At 58.7% G+C, this 14,900-nt stretch overlaps 1 protein-coding gene across 4 annotated transcripts in view; it reads right to left on the reverse strand.

Moving 5' to 3' along the window:
- The window catches only part of LOC132428716 (rho guanine nucleotide exchange factor 4), a 136,435-nt gene that overhangs the window by 1,331 nt on the left and 120,204 nt on the right, over positions 1-14,900 (reverse strand). For 2 of the 4 annotated variants that reach the window (XM_060017014.1, XM_060017015.1), the window contains 7 exons: positions 6,508-6,687; positions 5,404-5,580; positions 5,152-5,331; positions 3,576-3,808; positions 3,162-3,291; positions 1,353-1,484; positions 244-487 (listed from right to left, as the gene is read on the reverse strand). In XM_060017014.1, coding sequence (XP_059872997.1) covers positions 244-487; positions 1,353-1,484; positions 3,162-3,291; positions 3,576-3,808; positions 5,152-5,331; positions 5,404-5,580; positions 6,508-6,687 — 1,276 coding nt within the window. Of the gene's footprint in view, positions 1-243; positions 488-1,352; positions 1,485-3,161; positions 3,292-3,575; positions 3,809-5,151; positions 5,332-5,403; positions 5,581-6,507; positions 6,688-10,525; positions 10,804-14,900 lie in introns of those variants that run through there. The other 2 variants (XM_060017017.1, XM_060017016.1) reach the window with 2 other exon arrangements.

Raw genomic sequence — 14,900 nt, forward strand, 5'->3', positions numbered from 1 at the left:
CCTCCCACTCCAACTGAGCAGAGGCTCCCACCCTATGGAGTGTGTGCACGCGTGTGGCGGGGGGCAGTGACCCACGCCTGGGGCCGAAGCCACGACGTGTCCCAGAGCCTCGCCAAACCCCGAGGTTCTGCCCGTGTGAGACCGGCCTCTCACAGTCCCAAGGTCATGCCGGCTCCCCGGCACGGGGGCACGGAGGGCTGGGTGGGCCCTCGCGGTGGGGCCAGGCCAAGCGGGCTCTCGCACCTGTCTCCTGGTCCAGCCGCACCTGGTCCCGCTCCCTGGCGAAGGCCTTGAGCCAGCGCTGCTTCTGCTCGGGCTTCTTGGCGCACAGCAGCTGGCTCTCCCCCGAGGGGCCGCAGCGCAGCCGGAAGGCGTTCCTGACGCTCACATGGAGCTCCCCGTCCTTCCCATCCTCCAGGTCCACCAGCTCCAGGCCATCCAGGTCCAGTCGGCCCTTGTAGTAGAGCACGTCCCGGCGGAGAAGGTCCTGCCAGAGACGCCGTGAGCCCCCCGGCCCGCCTGCTTGCCCGGCCCCGCGGCCTGAACCATCCTCCTGACCGCGTCCGAGGCCCTGCCTCACCTTCTGCCCTGTGACCAGAAGGGCCAGCGGGCTGCAGAAAGTGATCTCGGGAGGGAGAGCGAGCCTGGCTCGGCCCACGACCACATGCTGAACCCATGGCGAAGGAGGCGCTCCTTGAGTTAACATTTACTGGCTGGCCTGGGGGTCTCTAAACACCCCCAGCCTCACGGGGAGGCAGCCACGGAGACAGGCAGCAGGCCAGGGCCCACAGTGCGCAGCAAAGGAGAGCATCAGTCTACCGAGGCCAGGCCAGAGCCAGCGCTCAGGAGGGCTGCCCAGCCACTTGTGCCATGTTTTGAAAGGGGAGTAGAAGCCAGCAGCGAAGAGGAGGCCTGGAGGCAGCTGGAACAGAGGATCCCAGGGTTGGGAAGGGGAAGCTGAGGTTTGCAGGAAGAGAAGAGCTGGCTTGAGAAGCGAGCAGGGGCTCTTCAGGAAGGAGGGTGTTCTTAACAGCACTGCGCGCCGGTCAGACTCTGAGGGCCACCCTCTGGTCCCTGGGCCACTAGGCTCACTCTGTAGACAGCCCCCTACCGCGCGCGCGCGCGTGTGTGTGTGTGTGTCATTTGGGCAGCAGGGCCCCGGGGAGAGGAATTGTGTGTGTGTGTGTGATTTTCTCTGGGCAGCAGGGCCCCAGGGAGAGGAATCGCGCGTGCGCGCATGTGTGTGTGTGTGTGTCTCATTTTCTCTGGGCAGCTGCTCCCAGCCCTCGACCTCACTCCCTCCATTCCTGCTCTGAACAGGTCCATCTAGCAGGGAAGAGTGACTCTGGTACCTTCTTACAGTAGATGAGCTGGTGGTCAAAGAGAAAAAACATCCTCTGCTGGCTCTTGGCTTGTGGCTGTGTGACACGAGTCAGCTCCCCCGAGTGGATGAGTTCTGAGCTCCTGACCAGGAGATCTTCTCCCTGGGGGACCCAAGGGGAGCCGTGAGCTGAGTGCTCCCATCCTGGGGCTTAGAGCAAGGCTCGGCGTCCTGCCTCTACTGCTGGCTCGGTAGGTGGGGTCCTTACTGGCCCTGCCTGCCCACGGCCCCCGTCGGGCCAGGGTCTGCAGCGAGCAGCAGGCCATAGAGGAAGGGGTTGCTCTTGAAGCCCGAGGAAGTGGGGTGGAGTCAGAAGGCAGTTTGGCCGAGGAGTCGGTCATCTCCGTTAAATAAGGCCCCACAGCGGTCAGTGGCGTGAGCATTCGCAATGTGGCTAATCCCTATCAAGGTGTCATTTAGGAAAACTATACACCGATTTTTAAGACTTAGTATGAAATCAAGACTGCGACTATTTCACCAATGGTATTTTATATGTTGATTACATGTGGAAATGGTATTTTGGATATACTGGGTTAAACGAAACATCATTAAAGTTAGTTTCACCTGTTTTTTTCTTTTTCTTTTTTGGCGGTACGCGGGCCTCTGTTGTGGCCTCTCCTGCTGCGAAGCACAGGCTCCGGACGCGCAGGCTCAGCGGCCATGGCTCACGGGCCCAGCCGCTCCACAGCATGTGGGACCCTCCTGGACCGGGGCACGAACCTGCATCCCCTGCATCGGCAGGTGGACTCTCAACCACTGCGCCACCAGGGAAGCCCCTTTTTTTCATTTTTAAGATAGATCCTAACACATACAAAATTCCCTATGTGGCTCACACGGTGCTTTGATTGGACAGTGTGGCTCTAGAGAACAATTAGACCTGGCTGGAAGTCACTTCCGAGGCCTGTCTTTTAAAGGGGGTTTCGGAGGTTTTCCTCTGGCTCAGTGTTACTTAGTACCTGAATTCCTATCATCAGACTTCACACTTTCAGATGAAGCCCTACTGCGCCCAGTTCCTCCAGGAAAATGCAAACCACAGCCAGGCGCTATTGGCAGCCATTCAGTTTGGGATAAGTGAGTTTGTGAGGGTCCTTGGTCAGGGCTGGGCCTCAGAACCAATCATCAGGAAAGCAAAAGCCAGGCACCCAAAACAAAACACAAATCAAACACTCAGCCCCCCTCTCAGGGAGTCTAATTCCGTATTTCTAGGATGGGGCCTAGGAATCTTGTTTTTTCACAGATTTTACGGTTGGTGGGCGGGGTTGGAGAGAACAGGACAGGACCGTCGCCGTTAGTTCAGGCATCCGTGCTGCCTTAGAAGACGAGACTGGCCCACGTGAGGGGATTGTGTATGCCAGGAAAACGGAACCAGGAGGCTCCTCCGACCGGTGGCAATCCGTCTCTGGTCACACTGTGGCAAGCCTGGCCCCTTCTGTTGGGAGCCCCAGAAGTTAACTCGAACTTGGGGGCCCAGCCTGTCCCCAGAGGCTGGCTGGCTGCACCCTGAGAGGAGCATGTGGCATTTTACACGTGCCCTGAGCTCTTCACCAGGAAGGAGGCCAGCAGGCCTGCTCCGGGAGCAGCGCTCAAGGCCTGGGGCTCGGACACGGGCCGGGCTGGCCCTGCAGAGCCCCAGCTCTCCCTCCTGACACTAGCTCCTGTTTGCTGGCTCCTAGGAGCATGGCCCCCTGCTTCAGCGCCCTCCTAGGTTTCTCAGGGGCAAGCATGGTTTTAAAGCCAAGGCCAAGCCCCACGGCATTTTCTGGGGGTGTTGGGCCCTCACCTCCCAGTCCTCTATGGAGCTCTGCCACTGAGCGATCTTGTCGATGTTTTCAAGTCTCCGTTTCCGTTCGTTGATGAGCTGGGCCACATTCTTCATGGCATGTAAGGCAGCTTCCACGTCCTTGAAATCCCTGGGGCGGAACAGAGGTGGAAGAGGGCTTATGAGATCCCTCTGGGGCTGTGCCCTTGGGCCATTTCTCCACCCATCAAGTGCATACCCCCATCTTCTCCATAAAAGAGGCACAGAGCAGAACTTAATATCCTATTCAACTTTATTCAGCCCAGCCCCTCACTGCAAGGACAGCTCACGAAGGCTGGAATTGTTGTACGTTTCAGTCTGTGCTGTCACCCCAGTGCCCGCAGTAGTGCCCAGCACACTAAAAGCCTCAACAAACCTCCCCCAGCACCCTCCTACCTGTGCTGGGGGTGCGTGTACTTGAGCAGCTCAGCCAGCTGCAGAGGGTACTTGCAGATCTTCTGCACAGGTGTCAGCAGGAAGCCGTCCAGGGAGATGTCGATCATCTTCTGCAGCAGCCGGCAGGCCTCGAAGAAGTACACGTACTTGCTGAGCTTGGCGAGGCGCGAGAGCTCCACGCAGGCGTTGGGGTGGTTGTTGCAGTACTCTGAGTAGATCTGGAAATCCGCTTGCTGTGGGCACAGCTGGAGGTGAGGACGGCTGCCTCCTGACCCCACCAGGCCATGGGCAGTGTGGGGGCGGGGGCGGGAGGCAGCTCAGGGAGCCCAGGCTCTGTCTACCTACGTCTTTGGGCACAAGCCACGCAGAATCGTGCCCAGGGACGTGAAAGACCCCAGAAAACTCAGGCATGCGCTTGCCTGTCGCCACCTAGCTTTCTCTGCAGGGCCCTCAGCAGATGTTTTGACAGTACGCCAGGTTTCTGGGTGAAATCAATGATACTAATAAGGAAGGGATATCACGGCCCAAAAGGAGAGAGAGGGAGATTAAGAGAGACCCCGACGGCTGTGCCTCCCGGGCTGTCTTCCTCCTCAGCCCAGTGTTTTGCTTCTTCCTCACAAAGCTCTGGCCTCACATCTGAACACAGCCGCTGTCAACCTTTACTCAACACCATGTGAGAGAGATATATCCATGTTGCGTGTGTTGTACGGGAGACTCACTGTGCCTGCTTTTGTGTGTAACTTTCATCTACCTGGAGCCAGAGGGAGACCTAGGTCTGACCTAGGACTTCGTGGACTTAGGTGGAAAAGGAGGGTAGCTGGCTGCCTGGCAGGCTGCTGTGATGGTCCCACTGGGTAATGCTGATAGCGTGCCTGTTAGACATGCCGTTTCCCATTCCCTTGTCACAACTCTGCCTGATGAATAATACAGGACCCAAATTCCCACACTCACTCAGGTACCCAGACCCACCACCTGCTTCTGAGGTCACCCTCCTCAGCTTTCCTCCTGCCACTGGAGAGGGGTGGAAGGGCCTCCCCAACCCCCCACTGCTAGCAGTTGGAAAGGAGCCCAGGTTGTCCCTGATGGGCTGAGCTAGGCATCCTCTGCTCAGCCCCACATGACTGCCACAGGAGAGGGATGAAAACAAGGAGTCCACCTAGCCCAGATGAGTCCAATGAACCTTGGCTAAAATGTCAACTGGCATTTAGAGTGGAAGTAAGAACTAATTCAACCTCAATTCCAGTGTGCTCACTGTGAGAGGAATCCCAGAATTCGCTAGGAACAGCCCTTAGGGTGTTCAGCAGGTGGCCCAGCCCACCTCTGTCCCAAGCAGATCCTTTCCAGGGCCAAAGCCTAGGCCTGCCTGCTCCAAGGAGCCTTCTCCAGCTTGGTTTGCCCACCTCACCCCACCCGGACCCCCAGAAGCAGAGAAACTTCCAAAGCAGAGTGGAAGGGTGACAGCGGTCGGGGCCAGGGATGGTGGGGCAGGGCAGAGCCCCCAACAGAGATGGGGGGTTCAGGGGCTACCGCACAGGGTGAGGGCCTCGGGGGCGGGGTCCCAGGGCGGGCTGCTCACGTGTTCCAGGAAGCAGGCGCCCAGCTCGCTCAGGTGTGGCCGCTCCCGGTTGAACTTCTGCTCCAGCGCCTTCACGAAGGCCTTCTGGCACCGGTAGATGTCCTCGATGTTCCCGAAGATGGTTCGCAGCTGCTCCTCGCTGAACATGTCCACGCGCTTGCGACACTGCCTGAGGTAGCCCTGGGGGCGCGGGCGGTCAGGCTCACCTCCGGGTCCCCTCCACCCCCGGCCCCGCCAGCCCGCGAGCCTCACCTCGCAGATGTCGCGCAGGTGCTTGATGTAGTCCCGCTCGGTGCTGAGGATCTCGTTGATGACGTTGGTCCGCATCTGGTCCTTGCTGCTCTGCGCCTCAGCCCCGCCGTGCCCGGCCCCGCCGTGCCCGGTCCCCAGCGCCGCGTCGTCCGCTGGCTCGTCCTGGTTCACCCGCAGCTGCAGGCAACGCGGCCGGTCAGCGTCCCCCGGGACCGCAGGGGCAGGAAGCCGCTCCGTCACCCGCACAGTGCCCGCAAGGACAGGAGACGCCAGGTCCGAAGGCGCCCCGTTCCCCGGCCTCCCCCTTACATTCGGCTCTGCGAGGCATAGTGCTCGGAACCGGGCACACGCTCACTGCAGGGCCTCTGAACCAGCGCCTGCTCATACTGGGCCCTCTAGGGGCTGTGAAGGAAGCAGACGGGTGATGTGGCCTTGCCAGCTCTGGGGCTGTAACTAGGAAAGGCCCCGGGTGCAGAGAGCGCTGTTCCTCCGGGAGGTCTGGGGCAGGAGAAGCACTCCCCTCCCCACGGCCCTCTGCCTGGTTTGGAGCCTGCGCCTGGATTCCTTCCCTGGAGACCAAAGGCTGCCTTAGGTCTGGGTTCGCTCCCGCGATCTCTTGGGTTAAAGACTTAGCTTGTCCCTGCCTCAGTTTCCTCAGGCGTAGCGATGGCTCCCAGATCCCAGGACTGTTGTGAAAGTTAGAACTGAGATGCCCCGCGCAGATGGTCTGCACAGCGCTTTGCAGATGCCTGGGAAGCCCAGCTGGCTGTGGCGGCTGTACTCTAACACACAGACCCCCCCCCGCGCCCGGAGGGGACCACTTTTCTGACCCGTTCTTCACTGGCCGCTGAGGACTCCTGGAGGGAGGGGCAGGGGCAGGGATGGAGTTGGTGGTGGCGCAGGAGGAAGGCTGTGTCTCGATTCCCAGGCTGGGCTTCCCGACACCCACCCGCCCACCCAGCCCCCAGCCTGCAGTCCCAGCGCAGCTATGAGTGGGAGGTCCACACACAGCACCCCAGACCCCAGAGCAGTTTCAGGCTTGCACTGCTGAGCAGAGCCAGCTGCCTCTTTACGGGGCTAGGAGAAGCTCGGGCCAGTGCGTACCCGCACAAAGCTTGCTGGAAACCAGCCCTCGCCGTCAGCGACCCGGCCCCACCACCACTCTCTGTTGGTGGCATCCATTACTTCGATGACGTCCCCGGCGTTGAAGCCCAGTTCCTGGTCATCCATGGTGACATGGTCCCAGAGTGCTTCAGCACAGACCACACTGCCATCACTGATGAGCTGTGGAGAGAACCAGGGAGGGCAGGTCACAGGGGTGAGGGTGTTCCTGCCCTCTGTCTCCCACCCCTGGGAAGGGGGGATCCTGACTCGTGGTACAGAGGGGCAGACGGAGGCTCCCTCTGAGCCAGCCGCTCTTCGGGAGGCAGGGCTGTGCCCAGGGCATGTCTAGACTGGCGGTGAACTTGATCCTTGACTGCTAGAATCCTGGGGAGCCACAGAATCTGAGGGCGAGCATGCTGCCCCCTCCTGCACACAGGGCACACCTTCTTCCCGTCCCCCCGGGCCGTGATTAAACTATTGCCTCTCAGCTTCCCCCGTGTCTCTGCTGTGCTCCGTGATGCTGGCCTGGGGCACTGCCGGCTGCATCTCTGCTTGTGCCGGCCGTCCCCTGTGGCATCAGAGGGGACCTGAGAACTGGAGAGGGAGGGGGCTTGCTCCTTCCTAGTGGCTTCTTGTGGACCTGCAGTCTACCACCTGATTAGCAGCAAACACCGCTTCCCCAGGTCTGCTGGTGCCCAGCCACTGCAGTAGCTGGATCCGGTCTGCAGTGTTTTTTGAACGCCTGCAGAGCCAGTCTCGGCCCCCTCGGCACCAGCTGAGCAGCCCCCCTCCTCAGAGTTCTAGGCCTCCAGCTCACAGAATTCTCAGTTTTAATTACTCCAGTCTAGTTCCTTCATTCCCCAGCTCTAGAGAGGAAGGAACATCTCGCAGTTGCCACCTCTGTCACAGAAACCTCAGGGCTGTTCCTGAGCACTTCATGACTGAGTCACCCACTTTACACCTGGCTGACAATTCTCTATATTAATTTCTCTCTCCGGAAATGACTGGCGTGGTTCCTCCCTCCCGCATGATCAGAAATCGCATTAGGAGGGACGCTCCCCTCCCAGGCAGCCCTTGTGCTCAGAGCTCCGTTTTGCACTGGGCTGACTCCTCCCTGCTCATGTAATGTGGGCTGAGTGTCTACTCCGTGAATGACGAGTGGCTCTGTGAGCTTCGGGCAGCCCACCTCCTGAGCAGTGGGCTGGGGGCTGCCCAGGAGGTGAGGGTCGTGCCCCACGCTACTGGGACCAGGTGTCGGCTCTGACTGTCACAGACCTGAGCTGGCTCTTTGGCTAAGCAGTCAAGGCCTTGGGGCATCACCAGACACGGCCTCTGTGCTGTTTCCTCCTCTGAGCTGCTGCCCAGCGGGGGGTCACTTGTCTCCACGGCACCCCAAAGGGACAGGGTGAGAAGCAGGGGGTGCTTGGGTACTGGAGCACACTCAGGCTGGGCCCTTCCTCCAGGGTAGGGCCTGAGAAAGCACGCTCACAAACCACCATGAGGTTCTTCATGTTTTCTTGGGTTTAAACCTGCTCCAAACCCCAGTGAAACCACTCTTCAGAATAATCCACAGCTTATGTGTACACCCATCCTCACAGCAGCAGCTGTTCAAGGGCTGCAGATTCCCGTGGCCCACCCAGGGACCCTGGGCAGACAGCACTGGGCTAATCCTGGGGGCTGCAGGCCTCCTCAAGAAACCACTGTACTCATCCCAGCTAAGAAGACCTACTACAGGCTTGTCCTCTTCTGCAGGGAGAAACCTCCGGGCTGCAGTGCGGCCAGGATGAGACCAGAGGATTCAGTGAGGCCACGTGAGAAGAGCTGGCCAGCTGCAGCCCGGGAGCAGGCATCAGGCTGGGCGGCCCACAGCCGGCACACGGGCACAAGCAGGCTGCCATCCAGCCCTCAGAGGATCTGGCCCTAGACCAAGAGGAAGCAGAGTGGCTCAAAGGTGGTGCAGTTGAGCCAATGAGGACGTGGCTGCAGGTGAACATTCCCGTACAGGGACAGTGACCAAGGGTGACTTGGCCCATCAGGATGGAGACTATTTGGGAAGGCCTGTACATTCTGAGTGATGAGTTACGGAGACTGGGGAGGGTTCACCCCTGGAGCTGCTTTCGTAACCTGAGGTTTGAATCTGGCAGGGAACAAAACTTCTGGTTTATTAAGCTTTGTAGTTTTGATCCTGGGGAAGTGGGTGTTCTGAGACTCCCTGTTCCGGCACGCACCTGCCAGTGCACATTCACAGGCTGGCTAATGGGATGCTACACTCTGATCTCTTGAGAACAATCTGCTAGATCGCAAGCGGATGCCGTCCATCCTCAGGTCACACGAGCTGCACACGCTAGTCTCCAGGACAGCGTGGAGGTAGTCCCCACTGCTAGAGCCCAGGCAGGGAGGAAGCACTGCAGACACACCCCACACAGCCCAGCTTCTGACCAGTTCCCGTCCCAGGTTAGTCCCACATGATATTAATCAGGTCAGGCATCTCCCCCTGTCCCCACCTTCCCTCAAATGAGCCCTGAGCAGAATCCCCGCTCGCATGGCCCAGTGCCTCCTGCCTGCTCCCGCTTTATCCCGCCAGCCTTTGCGGAGAGGTGCGGGTCCTCCGCAGGTGGTCTCCTGCTCAGCTTTGGGAAGGGCTCCAGGTGTGGGGCAAAGGGGCAGGCTTCCTTACGCCTTTATGGACAAGCCCCCATACCCATCCTGACCCGTCACCTAGAAGCCCTTGATGGCAGGGGGTAGGGTAGGGTGACCTTTGTCACTTCCTTGTCCCAGCGACTTGCTGGGCACAGGGGACTTGATAGACACACAGCCATGAGCAACTCCCCTGATATCCCTGTGCCTCGGTCCCCATCAGAACCCAGAGTAACAGTGTGCTGTACCTGGGTCACCAGTCTCCCGTGTAGATCCACAAATAGGAGGTGCTCAGACAAGGCACAGCTATGACATTAACCGTTTATGTGACGTCACTAAGACAAGATGCAGCTCCAAGAGGTCAGAGACACATTCCGCTTTCAGGACAGCCTGGAGGCTGCCAGGGCCAGTGCTGGGTGGGCTTCTGGACAGAGGCCCTTCCTGGCACTCTGTCTGAGGTGCAGCTGCACTGAAGCCAAAACTCAGGCTGGGCAGGCCCAGGGGCGAGGGTTCCGGGCTCCCTCCTGGCCTGGCAGTGGGGAGCATATGCTGGCTCTGAGGTATGGGGTGTTTATGTGGAGGCAGGTGGGGGACTGTCCCGGACGGCGGGGGGCAATTTCAGGACGAAGACAAGCCAGGGACAGGGTGCTGGATCCCCTTTTGTGCCTCTGAGAGTTTGACAGGGCTGGGAAAGCCAGGCTCTGCCTCAAAGCGCCCCCACCCTCCCCACCCTGCCCCACCTCCCAGCTGTCTCACACATGCACGCTGGTGGAGGAGTCCATGCCGACAGTCTGGGAACACAACGCAGATCCCACGGGCCCCCGCACACGCAGCCCAGGGGTGCCCACCTGCAAGGGGCAGGGTGGGGGGCGGCCTGCCTGCAGTGGGGGGCACGCTGACTGAGACCACATATCTAACACCTAAAGTGGGAAAAGCAACTGCAGGCAACATAAGCAGAGGAGCCCACTCATCCTCAGACATCTCTCAACCCGCACAGAAAGGCATGTCCAGATCCGCTCACACGGTGGTCACATGTGCGAGGTTCCCTGACAACCAGACAGCTGCGGCCACAGCGGCATCTGCCCCCTCAGTCTCTCTCTCACACACACACACACACACACACACACACGAGACAGACATTAAGGACCCCATGGCACATGTGTCACCGCGCCCCTAAGTCACCCACCCGGCCGTGCCCCGGGGGACGCGCACACAGACGGGCCCCAGCGCACGGGTTTGAGGTGTAGGCCTCCCCTCGTGGGGAGGTGCAGGGCTCTCGGGTACCCGCCTTGGGCAGCTGGGGGCTGGGGCGGCCACAGCCGGAGCCGGGCGGCAGGAAAGACGCGCAGCGGCGGAGGGGGCCCACACCGGCGCCACTCACCCCGGCGGTCAGCGGAAGGCCAGCAGGAATATCAGCACGACATTGATGAGCACAAGCAGCGCCAGCACGGCGAAGACCACCACGCGCTGGGCGCCGGGGGGCAGGTTGCAGCGCAGGAGGGCGCGCAGGACGCTCCCGGGCGGCGCTGGGCGGCGCCGGGACTGCGGGGCCCTGGCCATGGCGCCCAGCCTCCCGGCTCCGCGCGCCCGGGGATCCCGCCGCGACAGGGCGGCCGCGGGGCTGCCGGAGCGCCCAGAGCGGGGGCGGAGCCGCCGCGCTCCCCGGGCCGGGGCTTCTCCCTCGCCGCGCGCGCCGCGTCCCCCAAGACCCGGCCCAGCGACCCGGCCGCCGGCGGGGGGGGGGGGGGGGGGGGCTGGGGGCGGGGCCGGGGCCGGGCCGGGCGGCTCCCGCGTGCGCCGCGTTCGGCCCGGGGCGCCTCCACCCGAGGGGTCTCCGCGGTCCTGGCTCCGCGCAGGCCAGGCGCATAGATGACCACGGTGGCGCTTAGGGTGCCGGGGGCCAGGGGTTCTGAGTCCTAACACCAAGGGCTGCCCTTGGCCCCGACAGCACAGATGAGTAAATGCGGCTCTGAAAGGTCGATTTGCTCTGTCATAAACTCGTCCAGGAATTTGAACTCTGGACAGACGGGCGGATCCGTGTTGAGATGCTCCAGAAAGGCCCTGACTCAGAACCTCTCCTACTGACCTTGCCCATCAGAGCGGCATTTTGTTCCTATGGGAAAGTAGCTGGCTTCTTCAGCCGCTAACCCTCCCTCCCCAGTTTCACTGAGGTATGATTGACAAAAATTGTATATATTTAAGGCGTACGACTTGATATACACTGTAAAATGACCACCACAATCAAGCCACCGTGGTGGCTGGATTACCATTTCCATCTCCTCACAGAGTTACCGTTTTGTCTGTGTGGTGAGAACACTTTAAGAAGTAACCACTCAGCAAATTTTAAGTACAATACAGTACTGTTAACAATACTCACCATCCTGTACATGAGATCCCCAGAACTTATTCATCTTGCGTAATTAAAACTTTGTACTCTTTGACCAACATCTTCCCATTTCTCTCTCCCCCAGCCCCTGGCAGCCAGTCTACTTTCAGATTCTGTGAGTTTGACTTTTAGATTACACATATAAGTGCAATCATGCAGTCTTTGTCTTTCTGTGTCACTTAGCATAATGTCCTCTAGGTTCATCCACCTTGTTGCAAAGGGCAGGATTTCCTTCTTTTTTAAGGCTGAATAATATATATACCACATTTTCCTTCATCCATTCATCCGCTGACGGACACTTAGGTGTTTCCATATCTTGACTATTGTGAATAATGCTGCAGTGAACAGGGGAGTGCAAATATCTCTTCAAGATCCTGATTTCATTTCCTTTGGATATACATCCAGAAATGGGATTGCTGGAGCGTATAATAGTTCTATTTTAAACTTTCTGCAGAACTTCCACACTGTTGTCCAAAGTGGTTGCACCAGTTTACATTCCCAGCAACGGTGTGTAAGGGTTTCTCTTCCCGCATCCTCAAGAGCACTTATCTTTTGTCTTTTTAATAATAGCCATTGTAAGGTGTGAGGTAATGTCTCATTATGGTTTTGGTTTGCCTTTCCCTGATATTTGAATGTCCAGTAACGTTGGGCATTTTCTTTTAAGAGATGTCTATTCAGGTCTCTTTGCCCATTTTTTAATTGGGTTATTACTATTATTATTTCTGGTTTGTTTTTTGGGTTCTTTTTTTTTTTCTATTGAGTTGTGAGTGCCTTAGAGATTTCGGATATTAACCCTTTATCAGATATACGGTTTGCAAATATATTTTCCCACCCCATAGGTTGCCTTTTCACTCTGTTGATGGTTTCTTTTACTGTGCAAAGCTTTTTAGTTTGATGCAATCCCACTTGTCTATTTTTGCTTTTGCTGCCTGTGCTTTTCAAATGTGTCATATACAAAAATCATGGCCCAGAACAATGCCAAGAAGCTTTTTCCCCTGTTTTCTTCTAGTAGGTTAATGGTTTCAGGTCTTACATTTGAGTCTTTAATCCCATTTTGAGTTGATTTTTGAGGGTCCAATTTCATTCTTCTGCACGTGGTTCAGCAGCTTTTGAAAAAAACCCTATGTCAGGTACCCGGGGGTTTCTACTGCCTCCCAGACAGAGCTTGCAACCTTAACCTTGCAGGGCTCAGAGCTCATGTGCAAGCCTGTCATTCCATCCACAGTGAGGAGCTCTGTCACGGTCACCGAGCCCCTCTGATGGGTCAGGAGGCAGCAGCTGAGGGGGCCGAGGAGACTGAAAAGCAGCTCAGAAGTGGGCAGAGGTTTCCAGGCTCCATGCTCAGCTCTGAGGCTCCTGGGGCAGGAGAAGCCCATGGAGGGATTACGTGCAGAGGCTGGGTGTTCCCTTGTGGGTGGCTGTATGTTCAGGTTCCCTGTGTGTGTGCCAGCTCTACACGCGAGTGAGTAGAGACGATGGTGCCTGTGGACGTCACCATCCTGCTGAAGAGTGCAAGTGGACGCCGGGATGTATGTGCGCAGGTGGGTACCTGTGTGTGTGGCAGAGGAGGGTTGGGATGTGTCCAGAGAGGCTGTCTGCCCCCCTCAGATCGGAAGGTTCAACTGGGCCTATCTGTCTAGTTGGGGGAAAGAGTCTTCTTTTCCTGCCCAGTTCTTCAAATGACTGGCTCAAGATTTTCTCCCTTCAAGCTCTCACAAGGATTGTGGGGACTCCCTATTGCCCCAAATCCCAGCACTGGTAAGACTGTGTGACGCCTCTGGTGGGGTGTGGCTCGGACCCCTGACTTGAGTCATTGTGCCCCTGTGGTTGCAGAGCCATCGGACACCCAGGAAGGCGGGCACGGTGGGCTGTGTGACCTCAGGCCACCAGTCAGGGTGGTTCCAGGAAGCCACTGGTCAGCGCAGCACTGAGCGCTGTGGGTCTGCAGGACCTTCCTGCTGCTGCCTGGCCTCGGGGGCGAGCTTCAGGACTTCAGCCACGGCTCAGCTCTGGGATGACGCTTGTGTCCCCTGTGCAGCTGAGCAGCCTGGGAGACGTTAAGTGGCAGAAGAACCTTGAACCTGGGCCGGGATGGAGGACTGAGAGGTGGCTTCTGCCCCACCCCGGGGCACCCAGCCTTCAGATCCCGGTGATCTGGGTGTACGGCAGGGAAGATAGTAGCAACAGTATTTGTGTGTGTATTTCATGACCAAAAACAAAGCCAAAAAAGCTTGAAAACAAAGGCGTAGGCCCTTGAAAGATTCAGGCTGAGAGGATCCAAGCCAGGGAGGAGTAGAAGAGGCAGCAGGGCCTGGCCCGCCAGGCTAGCTGGGTGAGTGTGTAGGTCTGGGAGGGGCAGGACTGCCGTGGAGGGGGTGACCTAGGTGTCCGGGACATGGCTTCAGGAGGGTGAGGGAAGAGGAAGGCTGCTCTGGGCTGCTGGCCATGGGCACTTGCAGGCCTGGCGCTGGGGTCTCGAGCTGCTCCTGCCCCGTCTCTCGGAGACCTACGTCCGTTTGTCACCCAGCTCAGGGCGCGCGTGAGGGGTCTGGAGCCCTGACCAGTACTGGGCTCCTCCCTGGTGCCGGGGAGGGGGTGCAAGAGCTAAGTCAGGTGTGGGGACAGATAGCCAGGGTCACAGGCACCAGGGAAGGCAGAAACTCCTGGATGGAGGGTCAGACTGCCTCCAGGAAGGGGTGGTCGCAAGCCAGCCTCGCATCCTGCGGTGTTCTCTAAATGCTCCACCAAGAAGTGCTGGGAGTAGGTGGATGGCCAGACTGTCTTCTGTCCTTGGTGACCCCACGGCCTGGGGGCCCGGGCCAGTCCGGCTTCCCACCTGCTGTGCTGGCCGAGTTACCGGCAAAGCTCCTTTACGCTTTAAGCCCCAGGTTGGAGAACAAGCTTTATGTCTGTCTGCCCTCTAGTCTGGGTGTCATCTTCTCTCCGCAGGATGATCCAGGAGCTGCCCTCAGCGCCCCCTTGCCCTCCTGGAGCAGGTCTACACACAGGTGTTTGGAGGGGAGCTGGACATTCGAAGGCCCTCAGCTCTGTGCAGCAAGTGGGCAGAGCTGAGGGGAAGCCCAGCTCCACACGCCTGCCGTCCTCCAGCACAGCTTGGCCTGGCCCGGAGGGGAGACTGCAATCTGCAGGGCGGTGGCTGAGCACCAGGAGACCCCAGGCCTCCTGGCTGGGGGCCGGTCCCATCTCACAACTTTGGGTGGGGAGGTTAAAAAGAAACAAGAACAATGTCTTCCAAAGACACTGCCTACTTTCAGCCCTCAACTCTTCAGAAAAAAAATCCCTGGGCTAAGAATGTCCTCAGGCCTGACCTCAGGGGTGACGTCAGCTCAGCAGAGCATGGCCGGAGCTG

The sequence above is a fragment of the Delphinus delphis genome, chromosome 7 (genome assembly GCF_949987515.2).
Source record: "Delphinus delphis chromosome 7, mDelDel1.2, whole genome shotgun sequence".
NCBI classification, from domain to species: domain Eukaryota; kingdom Metazoa; phylum Chordata; class Mammalia; order Artiodactyla; family Delphinidae; genus Delphinus; species Delphinus delphis.